The sequence below is a fragment of the Lepisosteus oculatus genome, chromosome 2 (assembly GCF_040954835.1).
Source record: "Lepisosteus oculatus isolate fLepOcu1 chromosome 2, fLepOcu1.hap2, whole genome shotgun sequence".
Lineage (NCBI taxonomy): Eukaryota > Metazoa > Chordata > Actinopteri > Semionotiformes > Lepisosteidae > Lepisosteus > Lepisosteus oculatus.
The window spans coordinates 1,891,157-1,916,450 of record NC_090697.1 but is presented as its reverse complement, the minus strand read 5'-3'; the positions used below and the strand labels follow the sequence as shown (position 1 = coordinate 1,916,450).

The 25,294-nt window shown below is 36.5% G+C and overlaps 1 protein-coding gene across 1 annotated transcript in view; it reads left to right on the top strand.

Moving 5' to 3' along the window:
* The window catches only part of trdn (triadin), a 123,292-nt gene extending 110,516 nt beyond the window's left edge, over positions 1-12,776 (top strand). Inside the window, exons 40-44 of the mRNA XM_069185507.1 lie at positions 234-260; positions 1,278-1,328; positions 6,618-6,647; positions 10,591-10,623; positions 11,956-12,776. Coding sequence (XP_069041608.1) covers positions 234-260; positions 1,278-1,328; positions 6,618-6,647; positions 10,591-10,623; positions 11,956-12,092 — 278 coding nt within the window. The 3' untranslated portion in view covers positions 12,093-12,776. The remainder of the gene's footprint in view (positions 1-233; positions 261-1,277; positions 1,329-6,617; positions 6,648-10,590; positions 10,624-11,955) is intronic.
* Positions 12,777-25,294: the final 12,518 nt, after the last annotated feature.

Below are 25,294 nucleotides of genomic sequence, written 5' to 3'. Positions count from 1 at the left end.
CCTGAGTCCTCAACCCAGTATCAATAAACACTCTTCCAAAATCACATTCTTGGGGTTTGTCTGAACTGTTACGTAGTATTTCATGGGACATGTTATTTCGCAGCTGATATGCATCAAAGTGAGTTAGATGATTACAAATAATTAGTAATTGATAAAAGTCTGGAAAAGACATTGCTGGTTTAAACCACTTAAAAATATAATATTTACATTTTCCTCATTCCATGTTTATGAAGAGCACCTAGTAGAAGCTCCAGAGACAGGTATTTCTTTTACATTTATTAATTGCGGACTTCTTACAGAGGAAACTGTAGGTCTCAAACTTTCTGAAATGTTATTTGCCTTTTGCTATTTATTTTGTTTTACATCAGTATCGCCTATAAAATCCTAATCGTTCTTTTGATAAAGGTTGGTCTAAAATGCCCAGTCTCATGCAGACAGACAAGACTTCTAAACATAAGTACAGTACTTTAAAAGTAATTTTGAATAGTTGAGATGATCGTACTTTCAATTATAATCAATGTACAGACTTAGATAAAAAACAACACATTGTTTGATGCTAAGCATGTTTTTTTATTTGTTTTAGCTTACTATGTATTTTTCTTTGCTTCAAACACAATCAGCTTTATATTTTAATCTGCTATTGTGAAGCTAATAGCTAACAGTTGCAGAAGAGGTCATTGTTCTACAAGGCCTTCTTGTGTATGGATTTTAAAAAGTTGCATATTTGACAAAATATTTGTCTAAAAAACAGCTGATGAGGGGTCATTGGAACATTGTTTACAGGAATAATACTGTCTAAATATGTATTAAATTAACTTTATTGTATAACAGAGCATCCAAACAATGTCATAATACATTCAATGCAGACTTGTGCTACTAAAACAGATCAGCCTAAGTAGAAACTGAAATACTCTAAGTTATAGGACATCTAATTACTTGTACAAATGTCTTTTGGTATGTTATATTAGGAACATCTAAGCATTTTATTCTTTCAGATTAGAAAACACGTTACCAAGAGAACCACAAACCATTAGAGTTGCCAGCTTTTATAGCTTTCAGCAAAAGCTAATTACATAACCGATAACACAGCTGGCCATCTTTAAACATGCATATGCTTTAATCACATTATTTATTCTTTTTAATTGTATTTAAATGTGTTTACTTGCAATTTAAAAATTCAATGTCCAACAATATTATATACAGTATATACTGTATATTTAGTATATAACAGAAATCAATGTTTATGTCCTGTGACACAGTCTCTTCTTGGCACTTAGGTAAACATACCGAGGTTGACAAGAAGCCTGCTAAAGAGGAGAAAATAAAAGGTAAGCAAATTTAATGTGTAATCTTAACTGATTTCAAAGTACTGGCAAGAATATTCACAGTGTGTGTTCTTCCTTTTTCTAATGTAACTAATATGTTTCCAATAAGCAAAAGTCAATGTAGAGTATGTACACACACAGCAAAATAGTAACAGTATTAATAGCTACATAAGCTACAGGTATGCAATACAAAAGTAAGCAATTATAACAAATTAAAGCAATTTACTGTAAGAATTCATATAGCATTGGAAACAATCTGGGATGACACAATGGCACAGTTGTTAGAACTGCTGCTTTGTGGTGTTGGGGCCCTGGTTCAATTCCTGGAATGCTATCTGGACTGTCTGTATGTTCTCTCCATGTTTGCGTGGGTTTCCACTGGGTGCTCTGTGTTCCTCCCACATTCCAAAGAAATATGGCTTCTGGGAAAATTGCTTTGGTGTAAGTGTGTGTCAGTGTGTGCTCTGTGTTGGACTAGCGTCCTGCCCAGGGTGCATCCTGCCTTGCACTCATTGCTTGCCAGGTTAGGCTTTGCCTCCCCAGCAACCCTGTATTGGATAAAGGGGTTAGGAAATGGAAGGTCTAGAGGTATAACATAGTGCATCTACTATAAATAAAAACAGAGGCTTAATGTCCCAACCACCCAGAACACCCTAGACCAGTGGTTCTCAAACTGTGGTACACGTACCAGCAGTGGTACGCGGAGCGCCGCCAGCTGGTACGCCATATGACCCATAGAACTGTGTTGTGTGCGCTGAAAAATCGGGACGGTTTTCATATTTGCTATTTTAATACACATCGAATACGCAGCCTACGTACTGCGATACAGTGTGCGCTAATACTTCAGTGGACAGAGATACTCTGTAATTCTATACCACTCTATAGGAATGCGTGCTACGGACGAAGTGACCAATTGTATTAAAAAAAAAGCAAATAGGAAGGTAGGAGAATGTGTGTGATTTTGGAACAATGCCAATGTTGTAAACACATGAATGCATAGAAATACGTGCTACTAACGCTTGTAATCTTGTGAGCACAGGAAAGCGTGAGTGATAACAGAAAAATATTTAAGAACTTCTAAGTTAATTTGAGAAAAATACACAGATCATCTCTGTTTCGCTCCCATGCGCATTAAATAAAAACTTAAAATAAATACTGAAATAAAAACCAAAACGGGGAAAAATGCAAGCTTGCGGATTGCTAAAGCAGGTAAGCCTCACACTCTTTTTGAAGAACCTTATTTACCATTGGCAAAAGAGCTGACGTATTATGTGTGGAGAAAAAGCTGCTAAACAGTTCGACCTGCTGCCCCCCCCCGAAAGACATAGTCACTCATAGAATTATTAATGAAGGATTATATCAAAAGTACACTGATAGAGTGCGTTAAGATGAGCAGATGTTTTTCACTGCAATTAGCTGAGTCTGTAGACAATTTGGCCAATTCACTTGTTTATGTTAGATACGAGTTTGAGGGTACGTCCCATGAGGACTTTCTGTTATGTAAGCCGCTACCAACAGGAACTACAGGAGAGCACATATTTCAGCTTCTGAATGAGTTTATCGAAGAGAATGGCTCCAGAGAGGTTGCTCCAGAAATGAATGGACGCATTGCAAAATTCACTGCGAGACCTTTGCCATCAAGAAAATGCCTGACGGTTTAAAATCTGTTAGACTCTGTTGTGAATTGTATCAAGGCTCGAAAAATGAATTCACATCTGCTTTGCTCGACTAAACAGGCTCACCCCTATCACTGTATTGGTGCTTTTTTATTATTTTTATTTGTTATTGTTACTGTTTTTTTCTGTAAAACGCTTTGAGAAGCCACATTTAAAGGCGCTATATCAAATAAAGTTTATTATTGTAATATTTATTATATGTATGTGTGAGTGTGTGCACGCACACTCATGTTGGTCATTGAGAATTTCTGGGGTTCCTATGAGATGATGACTTGTAGGTGGTACTTGGATGCTTTGTTTGGATTAGGGGTGATACTTGGTCCAAAAAGTTTGAGAACCACTGCCCTAGACTGTTACCAAATATTCAGACTCATATATGATGCCTACAAAGGCCCAAAATAGAGAGATAAGTAGCCTTCTAAGCTAAGTAGCATACAACCTGCAGTTAAATCTCTTTCTCTGTAAACCTGGATGCGGCAAAATAAATGGGACCTATATCCTTCTAAAATGCACCCACATACCAGGAGAGGCCATTTTAAACCAAGATAGTTTTTACACAGGAGTTCAGAGTTCCCTAATAACTAAAGAATATTAATCTCTCTTAACAAGGTTCAAATAGCATCAGTCTTGTGTTTCCGGGGGACTGGAACAAGGATCTCTTGCCTTGGATATTTCATCTTGTTACCCCTCCCCACCCCCACCACCACCTTGTTCTTCATTGGCTTATATGATGTCTTTCTGCATTGTTGATTGACACTTAATTATTTACTGAGAATTTAATTAACTAAGGTAAACCCAGGTAAATGTTGATTGCTTTGATCACTGAATCTGGACCCCCTACATCTCAGCAAACATCCTCTTTGTTTTGGAGCAGGAAATGTTAACACTGCAAAGTGTTACCATTTTATCTACAAATCCAGCCTTTATAGAATAATATAAGGAATAAATTTTAGAATAAATGGCAAATAATACGGCAGATTGTGGTGCATACAACCCACTACACCACACCGCAGTGCTCTTTTTAAAAAATATATTCTGTTGAGGGACTGCTCTACTTTGTAAAACCACCTTGCAGTGACTTCTTAACGTGGTGTGTGGAACCAGTTGGGCTGTCGCCAGAAAACGCCTGGCTTCAAATCCCAGTTTAGACTTTTATTAATTCCATGCTGTATATTGCAGTATGTTAAATATTAAATTAATAAAAAAAAATAAAGTAGGGATACAAAATAACTCAACAGGATGTATACAATAGTTTATTAATATAGCTTGTTGTGAACGGGATCTGCTTCTTTCAGGTTTACATACACATTAAAATAAACTACATTTTGTCTTAATGCAAATTTCAGCAATAAGTAGTCTGGAAACAATTTTACTTTTGATTTGGATTATAAAAAATTATTTCACACAAACTATACTGTAGTGTCTGTAAAACCCTACAGTATCATAATGCATAAAAATGGCATATTTATATGGCATACCAATCACACTGCTGTTCATTCACGTCTATGCTACTCTTTCAGTATATCTGTGGATATGACATCCTGTGATTCACATGTGGGGAACGTTAGGAACTGTAGTCGTTGTTCTCTTATTTGATTCATGTGGCCAATTGTTTTAAAACTACATTACTCGCTGTTACATTTATACCCCACTACAATTTGTGAGAAAGCACTTTAATGTGGATGTAAACCTGAAAGAAGCACATCATGTGCACAACAAGCTATAATAATAAACTTTAATACTTAAGAAATCCTGATTGGAAGAAAAAAGTATTTAACCAAGATAGTTTTTACACAGGAGTTCTGAGTATATGGACAAATATACATATATATAAAAGGGTGACATTTAAATGTTTATGCCCCTTGTAACCTTGCCAGTTGACATTTGTTGTCCAGGGTGTGTGTGTGGTGAAGCAAACTTACTGGAATGCTCTGAAGCTGGCAAATAACAAAATGAGTTTGTCCTGCATTAACTCACAGCTCCTTTCCATTAATACTGTGTGCCAAAATTCAAATGGGACATGAGGAAAACCCTTAGCCTTTTTGACCAAAACAATTTTTCTTCAAGAAATAGTTGCATAAAAAAACAATTCTTTGTTGAGGATAAAACACTGTTTGAAGGAAAACTGACGTATCGGTTTTGGGGTTTTGGCAAGTGGACTAGCCAATTGATCCTGAAGCAAGCTTATATAAAAAGTGCAGTTGCTTTATTTTACTTGTTTAAATTATTGAACTGATCTGTGTAAATAGTGAGTTCATCTATGTGCTGTAAAGAACAGTACCTCTCCATTTAAAGGCTTCATATTCCATTAGTGGGCAAACTAAAAGCACCTACAGGTTGATGTGAAAAATGCAGCATAATGTTCACCACAACGTCGATATAGTGATTTCATCATAGGTAGCTATTCACGTTATCTCAGAATGACCTCGGTGCATGCAGATCATTCTCACAGAGAATAAAAAGCTTATTCACTTTGGAATTTCTCCTGCTGTAGCCACCACAGACAAACAGCTACTGTATGTAGATGAACCAGGTGTATCTATGAATCCTGAGCTGATCTAATGTGGTTACCCTCTGCCGTCTAGCACATGGCTCATCCCTCAGTGGGCTGATTGCCTGATTTCTCTAGACTAGTCTGCTAATGGTTGAAGCAGAACATTTTATTTTCTGGAAAATCACTCTAAAAGATCTCTGTCAATCTTGCTAATGCCAACCAGGTGATATTCATTACTGAAGCGTGACATGTTTGTATCTTTCGTCATTCGTGCATTAATTAAAATAAAGTCATTTTTAATGGCTATACACACATTGTCAATCACTTCTGTTTGTCAGTTTTAACTCAATTGTCAATATTAAATGTTGAGCACCTGGCTATTTTATTAAATGACACAACTTAAGCTCAGTATTTTGTTATCAGAATGAAGAATGCTACTCAGATGCTATAGTATATGCTTATTATTTCCAATTGAAATAACATTATGTATGTGCCCAAAGATCTATTGATGTAAAGCAATTAGATTGTGTTTTCATTGTGCATCAGTTTCATTTTCTGGTTTATTTTGTTCTGAAACGGTTATTCATGATTATTCACTGACCTGGGTAAAACTAGAAAGTGTACAGTATTATAGTATTTCCTACTGTTGCTGGTGTTAGACCCCTGTTACTTTGCTCATTTAAAGTAATGCTGTGTAGACGAGGCATAAGAAAGGTTGGACATTAGTGGAGGCTGTTGGCCCATCGAACCCGTTTGGTACAGTAGCTACTGAATAGGCTTTCGCTATCCCTGCTTCATTCAGACTGTGCTTTCTGTTAACTTCCCTGAGCACGTTCACAATTTCACAGTTTAGAAAAAAGGAAATCAAAGTGATTTGTTGTTTGAAGTGGTCGACAATAGAATTTGTATTTATTGACTAACTTTAGTCAATAGTTAACCTCCTGAAGAAGGCTCCACGGCCGAAACGTTGTGTTCTCTTTCTTCTTTTTTTCAGCATGGAATAAACCTATAACTTGTTCCTTTGCAGCCTACGCATGCTGACGCAGCTACCCACCTGAACTACAACCGCTAACTTTAGTACATTTGGCTAACTACTTGAAAATGTTGTTTGTTTCTTTCCAGAAAAAGATCTGAAAACATCAAAGCCCACAAGTAAGTACAGTAGCAGCCCACGGTCCAGGCAGCAACCTTACAGGCACTATGAGTTAAAAAAGCACTAGACCACTTCCAACCACTTCAAGGCCCCTGACCCCTACACAGTATGTTATCACACCACCAGACTGGCAACTGGCATCATCTGTTAATTAGTAAGCAAGCACATCCAATAAAAGGCAAGGAAGGGAAAATAACCTCAGCATGAGGGGATCACAGTCACTGCTGTGCTTTATCACAGGGTGGCACTGTCAGACAGGAAAAAGAAATGGCAAGACAACACAGCAGTCCACACAGTACTCTTTTTGCATGATACTTCATGCTGGAATGGTTTTGTACCTTTCACCATGGAAAAATATATCGGGTGAACTGGAATCTAGTGAAGCAAAAGACTGTTCCACAAAGACTTTTGATTTCAGAAGTTCAATTATCAATAAAAAACAACACTTATAGGAACTGGATTACAAAAGTAACCATCCAGCCGATTATTTCTTTTTAAGAAAATACTAAAATAATAAAAAAAAGTATCAAATTAATATGGATATAAAAATAAAATGAAAATAAAAAAGAAATATTGAAAGCTGCAGGTGTCAGTGCTAAGATGTCAGCAGATTTTGGTGATTCACTAGAAAGGTTTATTTGTTAATCAGAATGTACTCCTACTGTATATTATTCTACTCTATGATTGCTTTAAAGCATGTTATAATAGTAATACAACATTACTCCTCAGTTTGTACACATTTATTTATGATTAACGCTATTATTCTTGCTGCTGTTTCATGTATAGCATCCACTTTTGCTGAAAAGGTTGTCAATCAAAGTGACGCCTAATCTTCTTAGTCAGGATCCCGGATTAAGGTATTCAGACGCTTCCACCGGTAAATTGAAGTGACTCTTCAAAAGCATTTTTTATAACAGAACAGAATTGCTAAAACATGATTCCATTGTAAATGTTTCAAAATGTAGCTCAAACTATACATGCCTAATGTGAATAAGATGGCTAAATGGACAGAGGTGAGTGTTGTTCTTTGGAAGAACATCCACATCTGGTTCATTTCAGTTTTCCAGTGGAAGAATAGCATGGTGGTTACATCACCTGTCTCTGTCCTCACTCCATTTAAAGACCACATGGGCACATTTTCATGAAAGTCTAAACATCACCATTAACATATAAATTGCCCCAGCCTGTTTAACATACTGTGTTCTTGTATGCATTTTTATATATTGTATTTTGAATCTCAGCTTTGGATGGGAACATTTCTAAAAATGAAAACACTCAGGTACATTGAAAAATGTCCTGAAGCATAAGCTTAGTTGGTGATTGGATGAAAAAGGAGTTGTCTACCATGTGCCATGCAGTCATCTGCAATCCCCATTACAAGAATATTTGCTTCTGATAATGTTCTTCATTACATATTGTAACGCAACGGGGGCTCAGGCGGGCGCCCTTGCTGCATCTGGTCAGCCCCATCCCGACTGGAGGCTCGAACCCGGGACTTCCGCGTCTCTCTGCAGCGACCTAGCCCCGTAAGCTAAAGAGAGATCTCTCTACAGCCCAGTAGCTGTAGTCCTGCTATCACAGGGAAGGGCGGTGACGTCACCTGCTCTGGTACGCCGGCTCTTACACACAGTGTTTGTCGGCCGTAAGCGTTACAATATTTTAATGCAGTCAGTATTTTTGACTACCAGTGAAAACAGAAAATAACATGAAACATGGTGTTGTGACCTTGAGTCATGGCACTATACACTATACCCTAATATAATTGATTAAAAGTTTGCATTGGTCAGCGATAACATACAAATGGTTCTTACCACTAGATGAAACAAAGACACTAAATGTAGTTACGATGCGCTTTTACTTTCAGAATAATTTGAGGTTTTATGTAAGAGTCCATGCTTTGCGAAGGAAATCATTTGTGGATTTATTTTAAATGCATAGCCAATAATAAGGACTGAATTTACTGTGCTAAATAAAATTAAAATGGCCCATCACTAAAATTATTACATCTCTTAAAAAAGGCAAATAAGACATATCATACTTCCACAACATTTTGCATCTATAAATATATGACTGCAATGGATTGATGCCATCTATAAAAAATAATCTGCAGTGAAGAGAAAATGTATTAATATGCCTATTTAAATCTGAATTTCAATGTTATTTTTTTCACTGTTCATTAAAAAGCCATCATTATCGTACTAATGATTTGTGTATTGTTAGTATCAGGGTTGCACCAAAACTCATTCAGTGTATCATTGTTCCTCTTGCTCATGTTCACATGACACATCTTCACTTCAGCACCACTTTTCTGTTTTTGCATTTGGTTTATTTTTGCTTTTGTTTGTCAAACTGAGTTCTCCAAATATACGTTACTGCTTGCCCATTAAAAAAGTGATACTTAAAAATGGGAAATCTGTTAGCCCTCTTAAAACAAATCAACTACTTGAAGTTTATAAACTTCAGAGGAAGACAAACTGAGAGATTCTTTTTAACCTGTGAACCTGAACAAAGCAGCAGCACACAGTAAGATGGGCCAATTACTTTTTTGATTTTTTAAATAAAATTTATATTTAATATATTTTTCTTCCCATGAAAATATCCCCATGTTTACAAACTTGATTATAACAATAAACCTGATTGTTGATTTGAACAATAAAGTACATATCCAGTAATGCAACTAGTTTTCAATCACTGGTGTACTAGTTGCACAGCACTTTTCCACTATACTCCCAGACGAATTGTCTCAAAGACCAGTGTAATAGATGGCAGGCTGTATAAAGCCAGAACACTTTGATGTATCATGGCTCATCTCAGGCACACCAGTAGTTATAATTCTCTAGTACATCTGTTCTTTGCACTGTTACTCTGTTGATTAAATTAAAATAACTACTCTAATGAAAGGCTGTAGCTGCAAGTAAAAATAAATTACAGCACATTGAGATGCTGTTTCTTCTTTATGATTTGTACGTTTCTCAAACCATTCTTCTCCTGCTTCATTCTAAGAAACTCACATTTGAAACGCACTCTGAGATTTAAGTGTTCTGGTGATTACAATGCAGAAGTATTGTACAATATAATGACGTTTTTGTTGGGCGCTTCCAGGGGTAGGTGTATTTAACCTGAACTCATGTGAAACACTTTAATTGCACACTGGTGGACCCCGGTCAACTAATTCTCTGACTGCTAAAGACTGGTTACACCAGAGCATATTTAAGTGTGTCACAGCAAGGGTTTGTGAATACAATTCTTAGGCAATCAGTTATTTTCTATTTTATATTTATATTTATATTATAATAATTTAGGAGGCTTTGTAGAGTTTTGTTTTAACTTTGATTTTATAGTGTTTTGTGTTGATCAATGGCAAAAATCCCAGTTAAATACATTATGATTCTACCGCATATTGGGACACAATAACATGTGGAAACATTCATGAGGGTAATTTTGATAGCAATTGTAATTGCTTTGATCCTCAAGAAGCCTACGAATGTAAATCACAATTTATGCTAATCAGCATATTTTTCATTTATTCTTATTTTTTTAATGTTGTTGACTTGTATTGCTATTATATTCCCAAGAAATGTCTAATGATCTAATTCTCTTCACAGTGAGGGCTCTTGGTGATGTGTATTTCTTTAATGCTCTGTCATGGGGTTTATCTTATTTTTTTTTCTGTGCAGTGAATAATCATGTGACTAATGTAATTTGCATATGAAGGACCATTTTCCATGCTGAGATAACTGGTGCTGGATTTGTTTAGGATGACTTTATTATGATTAGGGTTCAAAATAAAAAAAGCACAAATACTGCTTATATTAATATTAGACTGTTTGATAAAGTGTATGAAGTGTTCCCAAGAGAATTTGATGCTTTTTAATTCATACCTGTACAATGTTTGTTGATAAGTTCCCAAATTGATGTCCTTTTCCTTCCTTCTGGCAAAAGAAGCTGACAATGAAGATCCAAGGAAAGGCAAAAGTAAGTAGTGTTCTGCTTTATACAGTATATGTTAGGCTTCATGCTAGAAGTTCAGTTGATTTTCTGCATGATCTATCATCAGAACAATTTGCATTTCAGAATTTCCTTGATCATGAAATCAGTTTATTTTTCAGGTTAAAAATGTCAATTCTTGTTTTTGACTTTATTGTTTTGAATTCTATTTTAATATGGTAAAGAATATAATGCAGGAGGCACCAACATAAAAAAAATCACCCAGAAGTTTTTTTATCAAGGGGATCCTTAGGCGAGAAAACGTAGCATAGTTGCACGTGTATTTAATAGATAGATACTTAATTGATCCCGTGAGGGAAATTGCAGAAATTAATCAAAACAAAAGGAAAAAACAATGCTTTGTCATGTATACTCACATATAATACTAGAAAATAAGGGATATACTGTATGAAGTAAATAATAAAATATAGTTATCTGTAGTCATATCTCATTTCCAAATAAGCAGACTTAGAGGTACTGTAACATGATGTGCTGTCTTGTGTGAACTTTTAAAGGGAAAGTCAAATTTCACTAGTAATTTGTTCTGGTTCATTACTAAGCTGGCCTTCTTCTTGTAGACAGACATTCTGTACCTGCTTGATAGTCAGCTGGGGATTTGGTTACATTCCTGCTGTATAAACACCCCAAGTCTCTGGAATTTGTGTTGGGGACTCTTCCGACGGGGGTATTCAATGGCACAGAGACCAGGAGAATCCATTGGCAATGGCAGGGCCTAATTGCCATGTCCCTGGAGAATCTGACATGTTACACATGTGGTGACCTTGACAATCATCATTCCACAAGCGGTGGTGTCCCATCAGTATACTGTACATCACTGACTCTGCCCTGTGCGCCCTAACATAGGTGAAGGATATTTCTGTTATGGTGACTATTCCCTTCATACCCTAAATATCTCTATTCACAAGACACAAAATGCTAAGGCAGTGATGCGGAACTACTGAGGAAATACATAGCTTTCCATCTTTGTGAAACGTAATTATGGTATTACAAACAGAATAATTTTGTTATAATTTACCAGTTTTCTTACATTTTTCTTACAATTATCTTTAGTATCACTATTATTTATCAGTCCTCATACGAATAACAATCATGAGACACAGACTTACTGTATAGTAAAATACATAACATAAAAACAGTTTAATAGAATTCTTAGATGATTAAAACAGAAGGACCCAAGAAAACAAGATGAAGAAAATGGCCAACTTAGTTTCTCATTTTTGTTGTCTTGTGTGTTTTGTTTTAAATTTCAGATCTAAAGAAACTCATTTTTATTTCCCCCTTTTTTAAAAATCTTTGCAGGTAGCATGCGCTACTTCCAATGTGTCTTTGTCGATGGAAACAATGGCCAACACCCTATCTACCCCTTCACAGCTTTGCAGAGTCCATCCTTGAATCCAAAAGCTGCAGAAAAGAAATCCAGGTCCCCAGGACATTAGGCCACAGTGAACAATGCTGATGTGTTGACATTGTGTACTACAGCAGCACTTGCCCTGAAGTTTGCAGCAACTACTGCAGTGATCAATATGGATCATATGCATCTTAAAAGTTAGCAGAGGCTGTAAGGGAACTTGGTGGATGAACAGTGTTTTTGTTTTCATAGAAGTTTAGAGCTTCGGGGAGTTCAATTATTTGTGCACCCCATTCCTTTTAAAATGGCTGTAATGCTATGATTTGTGTTGCATTTAAATGTTGATTCAAGTCAGTGTTCTGTTTAGAATTGTTCACTGCTAAGAGGAATCAATACTGTGTTTTATCAAGATGTTTGTCTGTAACTGTGAGTTATAGTTCATTAAACACTGCAAATAAATTTTAATATTACATGGTTTAGGTTAAAATACATCATAAAGCTAGACAATATGAGATTCCATTTTGGCATTATTACCCAGTCACTAAGCTTGACCCTTAGTGATTTATGTTGTTCGTTGGGGCTTCATTCAGAAATGTTGAAGCTGTCTGTTTCACTTTATGTATGCTTTTGTAAGTATGTTTGAATGTGCTACCTTGTGCTTCTTTGAGCCTTAACTGGGTTTCCTGAGTTTCAAGGGTTTCAGATGCATCTTTTACATAACAGAAATGGGACTGATATCCTTGAATAATAAAAGCTTTTGAAAAATTTTAAATCACATATTGTGCTTCATTATTCTAAAAATATGTACAGTAGGTATTTGACCTTTAAATTGAATCCATTCAGTCTCAAAATATAACAAGTTCTTGAAACTCACTTTACTTAAACATAGTCTTTGGCTTAGATAGAGTGGCGTTTTGCTGCTTTTTGTTTGTCTTTCAAGGAATGAGGTAAGAAAAACAGCAGGAGCCTGTTCATCCACATAGAGTACTGCAGAACGCCAGTGAAACAAACCAGTTTCAGTGGTTTGTGCAAAAGAAGAGCATTATGCTAAAAGAAGGAAGCAAAGTTGATGATATTTAAATTAATTTAAAACTTAAATAAATGGATACAGAGAGAAATGAAAGCTAATATATGATCTTTTCATTGTCACTTTGCTGTGGTTTCTCCAACTAGTTATTTATAATATAAGAGCTCTTTATTTACATACATGTACTGTATGTAAAATTAAATACCAGTAAGGGCACTTTTTAAAAAGGCACTTCATAATTTTAATTCATTCTCTAAAAAATAAATGTTATAAGTGCACAAACTTATAAAAAAAAGAAAATGCATCATTTGTTTTACTCATATTTTTGGTAAAAGTATGAATCTCTGATGTACAGTATTTTATGTACCTCAGGCTAAATCTTGATGGCTTATACAGTATATTTTGCACTGTAATGAAAACAACTGAGGGCAAGATACATATCTTTGTATCAGAATTTCATAAAATAAGTTAAAAAGAATAGAAATAAAATAAATGGCATTAACAAATGACAATCAGAAGAAGGGAAAGTTCCAAAACTGAAGATAAAAATATATATTTAGGTGTAATGAAATTCCTTAAATTCCTCCAGTTTTTTCTCCAACAGTAGTGTTTTCAAAGTGAAAAAAAAGTGCAAATGTAATCATTTGCATATTTAACACCCAATGGAGATGCATATCAACCAGTCAGCAGTGCCGATAGTGCAGGAATGAAAAGTACTTAGTTCAGGTGGGTAGCTGCATCAGCATGCGTAGGCTGCAAAGGAACAAGTAATAGGTTTATTCCATGCTGAAAAGAGAAGAAAAAAACACGTTTCGGCGTCACACCTGAAGAAGGCTCTTTCTTCTCTTTTCAGCATGGAATAAACCTATTACTTGTTTGTTTGCAGTACTCATAAATGTTAACTGACAAAGGGGAGATTTTGATTTAACAAAAAAGAGACAAGGATTGTACATGACAATGTGCTGCAGAAGTGTTCACCCTTTTCTGAAGATGTCCCATTTCGTTGAATTACAAGTTATGTATACATATTTTTAAAGGAAATTTTTAATCAAAGCATGAGCTATTGGACTTAGCACTGTTATGGGGGCAAGATAAATGTCGGCATTTCACTTATTGTGATAGCAAGTATTTACCTCCATTAGTCAATGCTGGGTGCCAAACACATTTGGCATCAATTACAGCTGTGAGTCTTTTTGGATAAGTCTCTACCAAACCTGCACACCAAGATGGTACATCTTTCATCCATTCTTCTTTGCAAACTTGCTCAAGGTCTGCTTAGGTTGGTGGGAGAACATTGATGGACGGCAATGTTCATGTTTTGCCGCTTATATTCTATCGGATTCAAAATAACGTTGCATAGCACTCCTCAAAAACGCTCTCACTTTCTTCTTCTTGAGTCACTCCCGTGTAGCTTTGTCTTTGCATTTTGCGCCATTGACCTGCTGAAAGGGGATTGTTTTGTTCCATTTTAGCCAACTAAAAATGCTTCATTCATTTCCCCTTTGATTTTGACAATCTTGCAAGGAAAGGTCAAGTTCAACTCCAGTTGCATGGACTTTGGTTTGGTGAGCGCATGTGATTAAAGACATACAACATAAAGCTGATAATGGAAAGGGAAAGCTACTGACCAGAAACAGCTCTATAACACAATGCTGTCACCAGCATGCGTGACAATAGGGACGGTGCTAATTGGGTGATACAGTTGGAAAAGAACAGGATAAGGCTTTACATTTAGACGAAAAAGTTCAAATTTTGTATCTTCCAACCAAAATTCGTTTACCACTTTCTGCACTATCACATTAATCCTTTGAAGCAAACTCCATACAGGATTAAAGTTGTTGTTTTTTCTTTTCTAATGCATGCATTCAGACCAGTTTTGTGGAGTGACCGGGATGTTGCTGGCTCATGGATCTTTCCTCCCACTTCAGTCATTGAGGTCTTGACTTGTCTCAGAATTACTTGTGCACAACACCTTCTACTTTTTAATGATCAGCTTCACTGAACTCAAAGAGATATTTAATGTTTTTCAAAATGTATAAAAGTTACTGCTCATCTGTGCACTTCTACAGTACACTACCTTAAGTTGTTTGTCTCCATAGTTGAATCTTTGCATGAAATGTACTACCAGACTGAGGGACCTTACAGACATTCTGTAGGTGTATTTGAAATTAAATTGAAATGAAATCATATGAGCCACTATTATTGCACACATATAGAAGCATTTCAACTGTGTGACTTGCCAAAGTTATTTGGTGGTGTTCTAACTAATTTATGTTAATTTATCTGAGATTACACATTACAAAATAGAAGGTTCACCAAAATAACTAGAGTGTTACACTATGTAAAGCGTGAGACATTTGAGTTTTTTATTGTCTCCCGCACAACTCTGGTAACAAAGAAATAAATCAGGCTTAAACTTGTCCAGACAAATATTTATTAAAAATAAATAACATCCCTTCACATCACACAATGTTACACAGCTACACAAATATAGAAATCTATGTATTCCAAAGGACTATGTCCCATGTGTCCAGAAATATGTCCTTGTAATCCAAATACACTCTGAAACACCATTACGATAAGAGAAGAAAATGGTGTCATAAGAAATGAATCCTAAGCAGAACTACTGTATCTCCCCTCCTGCAACCGAGGTGCCAAAAGTAAATAGGAAACAATCTTCCAATTCTAACCAGTCAATCCTCACAGGCTTGGTTACCATGACAGCAGTGTTTTCTGCTATATCCAGCGACTAACGTAGGTTTTGTAGCTACCTATATTATTTTTGTGGTGTTTTAACTGATCTGCAACCGGGTGTCTTTCTAAACCACTGTTGTTACACTGTTCTTGGGTGACAATGCATCTCCAAACTAAGAAGAGAGCATCATTAGCCTGAGGATTACACAGACTAGGAATTCACAGTTTCATTCAATAAATAAAGATCGCAAGAGCTCTGTAATAATTTTCAGATTACATAGCCAGAATCTGGTCTCCAAGAACAAGAAGCTCCCACGCGGCTCAAGCCAAAAGGATGCCGATGGTGATGTTCCTTCTTCTCTCTCACTCTCTTCCTCTGTGACGTCTGTCTCCTCTCTTTCTCTTTTTCATCCTTTTCCTCTATATAAATGTGGTGCTCTGGCACTGTTGAATGTTAATCCTTTTTATAATTTTAAAGATTTACCATGAAGTTAGTTAACACAAGAAAATAAAAAACACATCATCAGAGTCTTTGCCTTTTTATTTGCTCTGAGCCCACCTATGAAAAGGCAAACACTTCAAAACCATGCCCACAGTTTTACACTTTCTGAGTAGTTTGGATCTTTGACTTTAGTTTAACATTTTAGTTTTCAATTTTCAGTTCAGTTTGTTTTGCCTGTAAAAGTTCATTTTAAGCTTTCAAGTTTTGTTAAAAATATGTATACAGTACGTCACTGGTAATTCAGCAAAACTGGGACTCACTGGAAATGGATGAATACTTTTGCAAGAAACTGTAGTATCCATTGCTTACATTACTATGACTATCAAGCAAAACAAATGTCTGTTGATACAGTACCTATGTATAAACTTATATCTTTGTATTTTGTGCATGACACCTTTTGTTTGACTGCTATTTTAGATAACGTAGAAAAAAGAAAACTGCTTACGTAAACAAAACACATTGTTTGAAGTCTTTAGAACAAGTTATTTTGCAAGCATATATCAATAAATAATTTAATTGAATTTGAAGTGATAATTGTAAGGTAATAAGCAAATAGTGAACATTGTGATTGCATAATGTGGGGGTTTGTTTTTAAACCAATTGCCCTGTAGTGTGGTATCAAGAAGCAAAATGAATATAGGAGAAAACAATTGTATAACAATTTGTTATATTAAATGTTAGCTCAACTCCTAGTTAGTTTGAAAAATTCAGAAAGGATTATAACATATTGAAGGATTGAAGATGGTTTTTGGAAAGTGACTTACTGTTAATTGAAATAAGTCTATATAGTGACTTGTCCAATGTGAGAAAGGATGAAGGTATTCCTGAACGTCTTATTTATATTTTTATTTTTAACATAACTAGGCAATGATTTTGATGTACCTAAAAGCACATATGCAAATGTATAATATAAAAATAAATAATGGTGTAATTTGATAAAACCCATGCTGTCTGAGATTTTGTACCTTGGGAATTTTCATTTTTTATCTGGTTGTGTTCTGAAAGGTAATCGTATTAATAATGCACTGCTTCCATTATCAAGATATTGTTTATTGGGAAGGAGACAGAAGGACAGTGGAGAAAAGCAGGTTAAAAAGTCAAGAAGACATGTCAAAAAGACCTAAGGCTGCCAGTTTGGTGGATTGAGGCTTTTGCAGTTGGCCCTGTTGCAGGTGGAAATATGGAGGGAACTGTGAAGGTAGGACATCTGCCTTGACTGAGCCAGAAGTTGGATGCTGGACAAACCCAGGGCTAAGGAGATGGTGTCAGGAGTAGCTAGGTCTGAGAGATGAGAAACCAGGGTCAAAGGCACTAAGAAAATTGGGACATCCAGGACACTAGAGATGGAAGAAATGAATGTGCCAGGTGACATAGAATGCCCACTGTCCAAGCCAGAGGCTATATACCACACAGAGGCAGGGCCAAGGAGATGACATCAAGAGCACAGGAGGTCGAAGTTGTTATGCTTGAGATATTCTGGAAGCTGGGTCCACAATATCTCAATCATTAGAGTCTCCACTCTATGGGTGACAGGGCCTTCTCCTGTTCCTTTACTTAACTGCTTCTATTCTTTATCCCTACTGTATTTAGTACCATCATCTACTGTCTCCTCTGCATATTCTCATCTTGTTTAGCTTGTGTATTTTTTAGTGTTTATTGTGTATTTTTTTAGTGTTTATTTTAATTGTTGTTGTCATTCTGTAAAGCGCTTTGAGAAGCCACCTTTAAAGGTGCTATAGAAAATAAAGTGTATTATTATGTATTATAATTGTACCAGTAAATTACGTGTTGGTTGTTTTGGCTATTAGGAATCAATCTTCAGAAAAATCAGCGATACACACACAGGAGTTCAAATACATGAAATACATTTATTAATCGATCAAATTGTGCATGTAAAAACATAATCCAGGTGGATGCTGCACATTGGAAGTGGTGGAGGGGAGTCCCCATTACCTGTAAAGCGCTTTGAGTGGAGTGTCCAAAAAAGCGCTATATAAGTGTAAGCAATTATTATTATTATTATTATTATTATTATTATTATTATTATTATTATTACAGTCTGCCTGGATACAGATGGCAGATCTTATTGTGAGGGTAACCAAGATACAAGATACAGAATATATCACAATTGCGAAAGTATACTAAAAAAAGAAATATGCATTAAGTACTGTATACCATTCGGCTACACGATCTCGTTAATCAGTCTCATAAATACAGATTCTACATTAGATACTCATAAGTAAATATGTTACTTATATGATTATTAATATCAACCTGTGTTGAGATAACAATTAAATTCTCGAAATCTGTAATGTAGAATATTGGATTTATACTCATCCAGTATGGATTTGTATCTTCCAGCATGGACAGCGAAGGAACAGCTGACTGTCACGGATGTCGGAAGGGACAAACCGTGGAATGACAGGAGAGTGGAAAAAGACCCTATGCGAAGTGGCAGAACGGGGAGTTAGCCCGGGTTCCGCAGTGCAAAGAGTCCTGGAATTGCTGTATAGAAACCTGTGCCCTCAGGCCACAGACAGAGTGGCGGCCTGGTGCTAGGTGGGTCTCAGGACATCCGAACGTCAATGAGAGACCCGGAAATATATAGACCCAGAGAGAGAGACACAGGAAGGACAACAAAGCACAGGAAACTAGGGACAGGACAGAGTAGGAGCGCCCTCTGGCTGCAGGAGGTGTGACACTGACAGACTCTGTCGAAGTGGTACCCAACCCGTGGTCTCTTGGCTCAATGCCCAACCAGTCCTGGTGCAGCTCAGAGCCGTAGGGAGGAGGAGAGAGTTGGTCTGTCGGCTTCGTGCTGGACAGTTGTTACTCTCCAGGGACCTTCTAGTTCGCCTCGCGCTGAACTAGTGAATCTGTGCACAGAGGTGACTGCACGGTCAGAGCAAGTCACTCTTTGGGGGGAAGAAACTTGGTTTGCTTCCGGTGTGGCGGCTAGCTCTGAAAAAATGCATTTAGATGTCGACAAAAGTCCAACCGTATTGCTCCATTGATCAGGCAGATACGACAGTGGTTGTCTTATTATAAGCATTGTCGCTACAACGGGAACAGGTAAGAAGAAAAGCCAATTCCTATGTGAAGAAACAGCGAGGTTTTTTTTTTCCCACTGTCTTTGTAGGCAAACTAGTAAGCACAAATATGAAACTATTTGATGAAAAAGCATATTCTAACGACTTTTAATTTCTTTCTCTTTTATTGTTTGCAGTAGGGGCATAGTCCCTCTGATGCTTGAGACGAATACGAAGGGAAGCATTTGAGGTCAATTTATTTAGCTAGTTTGCTGATGATATTGATTAGGTGCCCACCTTGTGAGATTGGTTTGTCATTGTCACCCCTCCCGAATCAGTTAATAATAACTTCCCTAAGGTGTAACTTTATTAATACTAATCTTTGAGTTTCTAGATAACTTTTTCTAATCCCTTTCTCTCATTACCAATACTGCTTACTGGTTTCAATATGAAATCTCAAAAACCAAGTTAATTTAAACTCAAGAACTCTCACCATACAGTCTAAAGATACTCATAGGATCTTCTATTTGTCCCACACATGGTCTCACCACAGTCTCAGAGACTCAATTGGATTTGTATAAGCTCCATGGGTAAGGTACTGCAAATGAGAAGGCTTTTACACCCACTATACAAAAAATGCTAAGAACAACTACAGTACATTTCCTGCAGATTGTTAACATGAATGTGTCAGGTGGCGTAGCTGGAGATGAGCTATATATTTTGGACCCTATGCAGTAGTCTTCAGGCATGGTAGGAGGGAGAGTTATGCAGTGACGCTTACGCAGGGGAGAGGAGAAGCCACCAAGGCCGTTCTCCATGATCCGAAGTCGAAGTCAAGTCAATATCCAAGTCCGAGAACGCTAGTGTACAAAGGGAGTATACTGAGAACGCTAGAACAAAGCTCTTCTCAGGAAACCCAATACTGGAAACCTAATGAAGTGTGCTTCAGCAGTCTGGTCCTGGGAGGTGTGGTAGAAAGAGAGAGCTGGAGATTGGTTAATTAGTTGTTAAATTGGGCAGGGTGGAGGAGCGTCTTTGATTGTGGGGCAACATGAAATCAATTAGTGCTGGTGCTGTGCCTTTTGATTTAGCAATGTAAAGCATGTCACTTAGTTATTTCATAATGTCTTTCTCTGATTACTATACAAATATAAAAATAAGTATATAAATCCACATTGAAATAATATTTTTTATGCGATGATAAATGACTTAAGGAAGAAGTGGAAAGAATCTGAATGCGAAGACAAGCTGGTTATTTCACAGCCCGGGGCTAAAAATGTCCCTTTCGGCACTTGCCACATGTTTCTGTCTTCACCCCCTACTTATTAAAGAAAATGGGAAAAATACAATTTCTGGAAAGTGATATGGAGGGGAGTTTTTCATCAAAAGATGTTGTGTAGGATTTCAAAAATACTTTACATTAAGCCATTGTGATCATTCAAAACAGAAGGGAAATCATAAGGTAGTAGAGTAGCGCCTAAAGCAAAATAGAGAGGCGGAATCTTGTGCACAACCTAGAGACAATGGAAATGAATTATTTTGAAAAATAAAATGACGTGTATATTAAAAACCACTTTCCTCTCTTAGGTCCATCCAAGGAAGCCCAAAGTTTTAATTGATAAAACATTTTTAATTTTTGTTTTACACCCGTTAACACTAAAACTACAAACTGTAGTTGTAAGGATATTGCTTTATTATTTAACTTGGTACATTTTAAAGGATTGGAAATTCTGGAAAACAATCTGTGGAAGGCAGTAAAATACAATAAGACCAGTGGACATTAAAAAAAAACTTGTAGTTTCCTAGTAACTTGTCCTCAACTGCACCATAAAAGCTTACACTGTCAAAAAACGAATATTGTTTTAGACTTAAGACACATAAAATGCCAATAAAACTACACCATAGCTTCCAACAGATAATCAGACTTGACATTTTTATTGCCCCCGTTGTCCCAGCTTTAGATTCACAACCGTATGTGCTGTAGGGACTGTCAACCAGCTCTGCTGTGTTATAAAATCTGATGACTCACACCTGATCTATAAATCAAAATGAAATGTGTATAATGGGTTCTTAGTCTTAAAACCGAAAAAAAAACAATGAGATAAAAAAATTGAGGTTTTGGCTTATGCATGCTGAGACAGCTCCCTACTTAAATTATACAAGAACGGTGTCTTCAACACTGATTTCAACCTTAACTTGAATGTGTACATTGTTTTTGTTTTCCAGTATTGTTGTTTTTATTGTTACTTCTACTTTGTTAAAACATGTTTACTTTGTGTTAATCTGAATTTTCTTCTTGTTTCTCCAAGATATTGTTTTTTTGTCCTTTGCCTCTTACTTCTGACAGTAATGTTTTCCCAGTGCAGCATTTACTGAAGGGTTGATTTCTAGGTTTACATTAAATAATTCCTGTTCTTAATATTTTGGTACAGTTGCATGCATTGGCATTTTGGAATAATTTTTAATTGAAACATGTTTCACACTCTTCTTGTTTTCAGTGCTGCTCAGTGGTATGTTAAAACATCTAAAGGTGAAAGCTGGAGGAACAGACTGTCAGCTCGATCTGTGACTGACTTTTTCATATAAACCTGGATGAACTGGTCTAGATGGGTTCAGTACATTAAACCTTTAAGGTCTGAATTTGTTGAGATACAAAATAGCTGAAACTTAATAAGGTATATTTATATAGTCTCCTCCCTTTTCATATTTATTAAAGTATACATCTTCCTCATTTTCAATGTATAATGTTTTGTTTAAAAACTCTATATCTTATATAATTGTAAAATACTAAGGGAACAAAGAGGAATAGACAATTTTTCTTGTGATGTCTAGTCGAAAGTGTATTGTAAAAGTAAGGCTGAGTAATGGTGATTATATGTAAAATGGTTTTGTTTTGTTCTCTAAAATATTTTTGTAAAAGAAACTTGGATGAACACATGCCCTCATGCCCATTTGCATGTCCTTATACACATGCAACAATCAGGCAGCACTGAACAAGAACAAACACATCAAGGCAAAGGGATCCTTCATTTCAATCCACAAAGTCAGGTACAAAGCCTACTACAAATTTAACAACTTTGTTGTTCAGTGTTATTCCTTTAGGTTTTTATATTTCATTATTAAAGTTAAACGATGTCTAAAATTAAATAGTCACCTGTAGTTGTTTAGAAAAAAGACACCAGGGGCTGCAGAACACAAGACAAGAATAAGCAATGGATCATGAGGATCGCCAAGGTTCTCAACTGTGGAGTTGGGAAGTAAGCCTCAGTTGGAGGAGGGCTCCCTTGTGGTAACTGTCAATCCATGTCCCCTGAACTACTCATTGATCAGCAAGGTCAGGCAGGTTTGGAGAACCAAATATTCTAGGCATTAGATAAAGGAGACTACAAAAGGACTTAATTTAATTATTTAAAATACCCAATAGTATATTTGCAACGTCTTCTTCTTCTACACTTCTTTAGATCAAGAATGAAAAACGAACCTGGGGACCTTGGGGGAAACAAACCAGAAGGAACTTTAAGTCTGAGAGCAGGAGGGCTTTCTTTATACAACGGATACTTCAACAAACAGGTGAATGAGAAAGCTACCAAACAAGCAAGACACAAAGTTAATAGCAAAGGTAGTTAAAACAAATGTCAAAATCTTTCCAAAATATCCACAAGTGATATTTTAACTTCCAGTTACATTTAGTTACATGATTCCATATGAATATTCCACATCAAGATGTATTAAATCAGTGCTATAAAACTTTTTTTTTTTACAAGAATATCAGCAGAGAGTACAGTGTTCTTATTACGGATTCTTAGAAAAGGATGAAACATTACAGCTTTTAATGAAGTCATTAAAATGTATATAGTTAGAACAGGAGTGCAAAACCTTTCCAAAATAACCACCATAAGTTACCAAGTTAAAGACTTTGATGAAAGTCTTAAAATGTTTATGAAGACGGTGGGATACTGTTCTGTAAAAAGAATACAAGGGAACGATTTAGTTATTTCATACACACAAATTAAAGAAAATGAGGGAATAATTTAGCTATTTTGTGCGCACTAATTGTAAATCATTCCCTCAAAATAACTTCCTACTGATGGCCCCTTTCGGGCTCTGTAGTTATGAAATGATCTTTATTGTGATTTTACATGGAATAGGCTTAATATAATGACATTGGAATTACTGTATATTGTTTTGCATTGGGGTTTTTCTTCTGAGTTCAACTCTCTTTATTTTTGGTGAATCAGCATTAATCAATAATGTAAGGAGAGTAATGGGGATTCCCTTAAAATAAATCTAATCTCCTGACTGGTCACCAACATCCATTGTAATTTGATTAGAGAAAGAATAACCATGCCTCTGTTGTGATTGATTTTCATCCTCAGAATCTTTTTATTCTCAGAATTTTTGTTTTTGTAAAACATCTATTTGGACTGGTCTGGTCTTCAGAGACCAATGTACTCATTTCATTGCTAAAAACAAACTACCACAAGTAGACTAATTTTTATATTTCTTAACTAGGTCAGAAACTGCAATGAATTAGTGCAATCCACTGTATGTCATGTATCATAAATAATATGGGAGGCATCAAATATGTAAAACCAAATAAATAATACAGGATTTGTTCCAAGTGTTTAAAGGTACCTCCTTTCATTCATAGGAACTTTCAGCTAAAGAGAAGGGGTTGGTTTTTTGGCTCTATCAAGATAATTTAGAATAAAATGTGGTCATCCTGTAAATTATACTCTGTAGACAGTTTGAAATTTGTCTGCTCTGCAGAATGTGCACATCACATGTGAACAATAAAGAATTGAAATTTGTGCTGTGTGCAATATAAAAAAATAAAATTCACTATTTATTACATACTGCTAATTGATATCGCCTAAAAGGAAAGAAGGAACAATTTTGTTTTCCCTGTTCAATTCCAATCTCCCACTTACTGAATTTGCCCAGTCAAATTAAATTCTCCATAGCATCTGGACTGGTGATAAAAGAATGACAATGAAAAGAAATGCAAATACTTTAACGCGCTATTACAAATACATATGATTTCCATTCATCAGCCACCTATATTTTGATATACTGTAACATAATTTTTGTGTTTGGGCAAATAAAGACTCAAGGCTAATGGAGCTCTTCAAACATTGTGCAGGAGCGCTTCGAGAGACTAGTCATGAGCCATATAAAGTCCAGACCCCTCTGGACCCCCTTCAGTTTGCATAGCACCCACACCGGTCTACTGATGATGCTGTATCTCTTTCCCTTCACCTGGCCCTGTCCCACCTGGATAAGAAAGACTCTTATGTAAGAATGCTTTTCATTGACTTCAGTTCAGCATACAATCATCCCCCAGAAGCTGACAGAAAAAACTGTAACTGGATTCTGGACTTTCTGACGCAGAGACCTCAGACAGTCCAGATCAGTAATAACATCTCCAGCACCATCACAATGAGCACCAGAACCCCCCAGGGCTGTGTGCTCAGCCCACTGCTGTTCACACTGATGACTCATGACTGTACTGCCAGTTCAAACTGTATCATCAAGTCTGCCGATGACACGACAGTGGTGGGCCTCATTAGCAACAAAGATGAGTCACCATTCAGAGAGGATGTGGGGCAACTAGAGGACTGGTGCACAAACAACAATCTATCTCTTATTGTAAACAAAACAAAAGAGATAATCATTGACTTCAGGAGGGCCGGCGCTGATCACTCCCCACTGTACATCAACGGCTCCCCTGTGGAGACAGTTAGAAGCAACATGTTTCTTGGTGTACACGTTACAGATGACCTCACTTGGTCCCTCAATACCACCTCCCTAGCCAAGAAAGCACAGCAGCGTCTCTATTTCCTGCAGCGACTGAGGAGGGCAAACCTTCCTCTGCCCATTCTTTCCACTTTCTACAGAAGCACCATTGAGAGCACCTTGACCAGCTGTGTCACTGTTTGGTTTGGGAATTGCAACGCTTCAGACCGCAAGGCCCTGCAACGAATTGTGGAAACAGCTGAAAAGATCATTGGAGCCTTCCTCCCTTCCATTTCTGTCAT